Here is a 6,511-nt window from a genome sequence, read left to right as displayed (position 1 = left end):
TAAAAATAGTACTCCTAATTTTTCATAAACAACAATCAGTCTTAATAAATTAAAAATAAATAATAAAACATTTAAGTACTAACAAGAATTATTGTTAGAACAAATAATATAATATATATAGATTAATAAAGTTTTGCCTTAAAAAATATTAATAGAAACAAATAATGTATTTAGGAGTAACCAATATGTTTTAGCCTCCAAAGTTTTATTATTAAAAATAAATATTATAATTTTAAAATTTGGAGAAAATATCGAGTAAATTAATTATTAATTTGTTTTTATACGAATTTATATGAGTGATTGAGTTGTAATATTTTGAGATCTAGAAAATAGGATTATGATATCTACAGTATCACATGTCACTATTATACAGAGCACTATGTACGAACACACATGTCTTCTCACCATAGTTAGGCGACCATTTAATTCCCTTTCCGCGTTCATGCTGGTAGGGTTGTGGCATAGGTGGGTCTGTTTCCTTATTCTCCTATTACATTAGATAAGTCGGGTCCCTCTTTAATGAGTATGATCCTGATCGGTCTGATCTATTCAATTGTGAACTAGATCACGTACTAATGGGCCAACTTGCATAATGGATTCTAATAAGTTTCAAACTTAACTCTCTTACAAGGGCTCGTCTATAGTTCGAGTATCAGTGACTCATGATATATCAAAATCACCGTCAATTTAATATTATAATTCAATCATTTATATTTATCAACCATTTTTATATATTTTTAGTATGTAATTTTCAATAAAAATAACTAATATAAGATTTAAAATTTTAAAAATTAATAAAATTTTATTTTCAAATGAAATAATTAAAGTAACAAATATTTTATTTATCTCAAAATATTGATTTTTAAAAATCAATATTGTAATCTTTAAAGGTGAAAAAGTTTGAGAAAAGATAATGTAGAAGACTAGTTGAATGGTTGATAATTACCATTTCCAAAACTGTTGATATAAATTGACATAACCTTTATCCTTGAACAAAAAAAAAGAGCTAATCAAAGAAAAACTTTACCCATCTGTTTTAAATAATTTCGTAATTATTTTTATTTAAAATGTAAAATTCAATTTCGTTTAATTTTAAAAAAATTCATTCTAAAAAAAATATGATTTTATAAGAATTTATTTATTTTTTTATTCTAAAATCAATCTAAGTTAAAAAGAATATATTGAAAAGAGAATGTAGATATTGGAAGCTGAATCACTTTTGTTCTTGTTGATATATATGGTTGTTTGGATTTTTGCTTAATTATTGTAAAGGGTTTTCATGCATTATCATTACTTTAATTATTGATTGAGTTATGATTGTGAAACATGCATCTCTCTTCTACCTTGTTTTAAACATCAAAACGAAACGTTTTCTTTATTACTTAGATCAATTGCTTAGATTTTTTTTTTTTCATTAAATTTGCCTATAAAAAAATAAATAAAATTGTTTAGTTATTTTAATAATTTTATCTAAACTATTTATAATTATTTCAAATTCTTTTCAAAACAAACAAATTCAAATTTTATTTTATTTGTATTACATAGAACGTTTTTAGCTATTTAATTTATTTATTAATTCGAAAGTATATTTAAAAAAAAATATTAGAGTGTCTATTCTCTCTGTATTAATATTAGATTTTTATTATTATCCGATATTTATAGATATAAATTGAAAATTTATGTGTTAATAAAAGTGATAAGGTTAAATTTCATGAATAACTGTAAATAAATAGAAAAATAGAGTGAATTATTCAGTTGACAAAAATAATTTGCAACAACTTTTAATAAGTTGAATTATTTTTTTGTTTCAATAATTTGAATAAACTGTTAAAAATTACAACTTTTGAATAAAATTTAAAAAATAAAAATTTGACTTTCAGGGACATATTTTTTAAAAAATAATACTTAGGAATAGATTAATCAATCAGTTGGAGGCTGACAGATATATTGAAGACTCCATCATTGTCTCTTCTAAGAATTCTCCACTCTAGATATTTATATTAAACCCTAATAATAATTGATTTCAATTAAATTTCCCCCTTTTTCTTTTTGGATGTTTCATATTTTTGTCAAGGTAAATTACTATTAAATCCTTAAATTTTTATAAAATTAATTAGTTCATTTTTATATTCTTAAAATCTAATTTTTAATTAATTTTACTAGTGATTTTTTGATAAAGAATTAAAGAGGTTGAACTTTTGAATTAAATAATTTTAAAATATTTCAAAATTGAAAAGATTTGATAGCAATTCTTCCTCGTTGAAAATCAATATCTACACATGAAGAAAAAAACAAAAAAAGAAAATATAAATATATAGAAAAGGGCATGCACATGGTTACATAAGAGAGGGAATTGAAGTGATGATGATCTGCCACAATTCCATCACAATCACCTAGTGATGGGTAATGGACTCCAATGTGATTTCAGTGTCTGCATTGTTTTCATTTCTAACACTTTTTCCTTCTTCTTTCTTCTTGCCCCATAATACTCCATAAAGTCCACTCACCAGCAAAATTGCCCCACCAACACTGCCATTACATTTCAAAAAATCAATTTTTTTCATTTGTCATTGTCTATATTTACATGATTTGATTGGTTATGGCTCTATTTTATTTGATAATATATTTAATAATTAATTAATTTCCATGAATATTAAAAATAAAAAGGGTAAATTAGAAGTTGAAGGATATAGACCTTCCCAAATGGAGAGTTTCTTTCCACAAGAATATAGAGAAAATGGCTGTAATAAGAAGTGCTAATGGAGTGAACATTGATGCAAAAACTGGTCCTTTCTTCTCTATTGTCCATACTTGCAACCAGTACGATATTCCAGTCACAGTTATACCCTGAAATTTTCACTCCATGTTCAGTAAAGAAAAAAATAAAATAAAATAAAAAATTTCATAAATTTTCGATATGGTACTGCATTAAGGATAAATCAAATCATTAATGGGTTTTGATGGATTATTGAGCAAGACATTCTCCTATCAGTTGGGAGGAAATTGCTGCAATGTTTTGTGAATAAACATTTTTCTACTGTGCATTTGGAAGTAGTGTGTGTATGCAATTTCTTAATGCTTATTAGTTACTAGTCCTAAATAGTTGATTTGAGATATCAAGATTTCAAATTATCTATGCAAAAAATTGTGTCCAATAAAGTAACAGGTATATCTTTGTGGGATATTGAAATTTAAATCAACTTCACACTCCAATCATACAAATAATAATTGAGATTATTACTATTACCTTTTTATATTTTGTTAAAATTAACTATTTAATTAATATTAATAAATATATATTATTTTCATGAATAATAAAGACATTATTAATTTTATATGATATTATTATCGCGTATCTAAATTAGCTGTTTAGTCTCCGATATATCACTCATTTATATTATTATTATATTTTATAATCAAACTTTTTAATCATCCAATTAGATAAACTAAATAATATGGTTAAATAAGGTATGATGAATGAGAGTACATACACAATAGGCCACAGCCAGAAGATGAACATCCCATCCAAGCTTCCAAGCTGATGGATTCCTCTCCACAGCTACTGCCCAAAAAGCTGACTGTATGCAGCAAAAGAAGCATTGCAGAGCAGTAAGCCTCAGTTTTGCTGGATATTGCTTCAAAATGGGACCCTAACAAACCACCAAACCACAAATACACTTAGCTAAAACATACAGAAATTTCAATAAATGATTACATTTATCATATGATTATGGGAGAAGAAGGGGAAAAAAAAATTCACCTGCAAGACAAACCACATAGACCAAAGTATGTTGGCTGTGATCATCAGAAGAGAACCTTTGATCCATTCTTCTCTAGAGCAACAACCCTTCATTGATGAGTCTTGAATATGATCATCATGAGTAGCTTGATTCCAGTTGATGAACTTCAGAGGAGGTCCCTTGACAAAAGCAAACACTAGAGCACCAGAAACAGCAATAGCAGAACCCATCAGCTTTGCAATTCCATGCACATGCTTTATGGAAATAGTTTCCATCCTGAAATATTATTCAAAAATTATCATTTATGTATTGAAGACAAAGATTTTTAAGATGGAGTGAAATTAAAAAGTTGATGCTCTTACCTTAAAAGCGCAGCCATTATAAAGGTTATGGCAGGTATTATGTTAGTGGTTGCAGCAGCAAAAGTTGCAGTTGTAAAGTTGATTGCAATATAGTAGAGGTTCATACTCAGAGTTAATCTGAAAAAATTTTAATTAATGCATGCATTTTAGTCTTAATTAGAAAAAAAAGAAAAAAATTTCAAGTGGTCCATACCCACAAAAGGAAACCGAAAATATCTTGAAAAGTAAACCACTTGACAGGGGAGGTGCCTTCTTGCTGCAAGCAAAAAATCACCAAGAAATTATGAGAGATCAGCTAATGGAGAGAGACACAGAGTATGCACAGAAGGTGTTTGATAAATTTAACCTGTCAAGAAAGATAGCAAATGGAGCCAATGTGATTGAGGCAAAAGCCTGCCTGTAAACAACAAAAACAAAAGGGTTCATTCCTCTAGAAATTGCTGCCTTGGAGAACAAAGCCATGCCTGCATATAGAAACTGTATAAAGAGCACTGCTATGTAAGGCTTGTGGCTTTCCACTACATGTGCATACTCAACTACTCTCTTCATGCTCAGCTATGTCTTTGGGATGCTTTTGAGACTCTTTAATTACTCTTTTTTGAATCACAAGCTCATCAATTTATAGAGAAGTTTTGCACTCACCATGCCTTTGTGTCATATACAGTGTTTTTTTTTATATTTATTTTTAGGGAAAATTACTTTTTAGTCCCTGAAGTTTAACGTAATTAACACTTCTGTCTCTCTATTTTGACGACCCAACACTTAAGTCTCTCACTTTATTTTCTGTCCAAATTCATAGTCCTTCCGTTCAAAATAGCCGTTTGGGACACGTGAATTGACAAAATTAACCCTCACTAAACCCAAACCCAAATGCCTCTTCTTCTTCTTTCTACCCTTTCTGCAACTGGAGAAAAAAAAATAGGAATTTCACATTGAGAGAAGAGTATTTTTGGAAAAAATTATCATCTCTCACATTTGACTTTTTGACCAAACAGTTTAAATAGACGGAAGAACTACGAATTTGGACGGAAGAGAAAGTGAGGGACTTAAGCGTTGGGTCGCCAAAATAGAAGAACAGAAGTGTTAATTATGTTAAACCTCAGAGACTAAAAAATAATTTTTCCTTATTTTTATTTGCTCCCTTTGTTGTTTTGTTCTTTATTTATGAGAATTACCATAATTATTTCAAAATCACTCGATTAAAATTAAAATATCTATATATTTTATAAAATTAAACTCAAATTAAAAATTTTTTTATTTATTTTATAAAAAAAAAACTGTTAGCCTCCAATAATTTAAAAAAAAACAAGAATAATGGAGAAGAGGATGACTTTACATGATCAGTGGATAATAACACTTTAGATTTTTCAGAAATTAAGGTTTTCCATCTCACTTGATACTTTAATTAGTCTTAAACATAATTAAAGCTTATTCAACTATTTTTCTATTTTTTTTCCCACCACTCTCATTTTTATATTTGATAAAATTAAAATTTAATTATTAATAAAAATTAATTATTTTATTTTAAATGGAATCTTAATTTAATAAATTTATCAATATTTTAGCTATTATTGTATTTCTTTTTATTCATTTTATTATTATTATTGTAAATTTTATTGAATTAATTAATTCAGATTGATCTTAATTCAAAACTAATTTTAAGGTTTTAAATTATTTTTCTTTAATTAATAAAGATTTACTATAAACAAAATTTTTTAAATATCTCAAATACAGAAATATGAAATAATTTTCATTAATATATAATAAAATGAGTTCAACAATACCTATATTTAAACTTCTTAATAATTAATTTTAAAAATGTAATTATTTCTTTATTTACATTAATGATAGATTTTTATTTTTTTAAAATAATATTTAATTAATACTGAAATAAAAAGAATTTAATTTACATCAAATAAAACTACTTGTGCAACTAAATAATCGCTTTCAAAAGATCTAACATTTTTCTATAAGAATTCTCATTAATTTTATTTTATCAGATATTTAATTATTTATTTTTAAATTAATAATTTTTATATTTTATTATTATTTTTTTTAAAATAGAGATGGAAATTGGGAGAGTAGAACCTGAAATCTCACAGATTTATTCAGATGTATCTACAATCAGGCTAAACCTGTGAGTGATTATTATTATCTAGTTAATTATTAATAATGTTGTTTTATAAAAAATATTAATAAACATATTAATAATTAACTTTTAATTATAGCTAACTCCTACTTTTTATACGAATTCTAAATTCAAAATTCAAGATATCATAGCAAATATATCATATAATTTGATGATAAAATTAAATTTGATAATAAAAAAATTTGTTAAAAAAATATTTTAATTTTATCTTATTTTTAAAAATCTCTTAAAATATTTCTTAATATTTAATAAAATTTAAT

The 6,511-nt window shown here is 25.7% G+C and overlaps 1 protein-coding gene across 2 annotated transcripts; it reads right to left on the bottom strand.

Annotated features, from left to right (window-relative positions):
• Positions 1 to 2,260: 2,260 nt before the first annotated feature.
• LOC110606419 (WAT1-related protein At1g43650) lies at positions 2,261 to 4,735 on the bottom strand. 2 transcript variants are annotated; one of them, XM_021745218.2, is made up of 7 exons: positions 4,449 to 4,735; positions 4,296 to 4,358; positions 4,103 to 4,219; positions 3,761 to 4,016; positions 3,492 to 3,578; positions 2,696 to 2,847; positions 2,261 to 2,529 (listed from the first exon to the last, which is right to left on the bottom strand). In XM_021745218.2, exons 1-7 carry the CDS (start codon positions 4,649 to 4,651, stop codon positions 2,394 to 2,396), a joined length of 1,014 nt encoding a protein of 337 aa, XP_021600910.1. In that variant the 5' UTR covers positions 4,652 to 4,735; the 3' UTR covers positions 2,261 to 2,393. The 2 variants fall into 2 exon arrangements, with proteins under 2 accessions (XP_021600910.1, XP_021600909.1); XM_021745217.2 differs by having other exon boundaries at positions 3,492 to 3,650; positions 4,449 to 4,732.
• Between the last annotated feature and the right edge of the window lie 1,776 nt (positions 4,736 to 6,511).

The sequence above is a fragment of the Manihot esculenta genome, chromosome 18 (assembly GCF_001659605.2).
Source record: "Manihot esculenta cultivar AM560-2 chromosome 18, M.esculenta_v8, whole genome shotgun sequence".
Classification (NCBI taxonomy): Eukaryota; Viridiplantae; Streptophyta; class Magnoliopsida; order Malpighiales; family Euphorbiaceae; genus Manihot; species Manihot esculenta.
The sequence above is the reverse complement of the archived record's forward strand: the minus strand, read 5'-3'. Positions and strand labels throughout refer to the sequence as shown.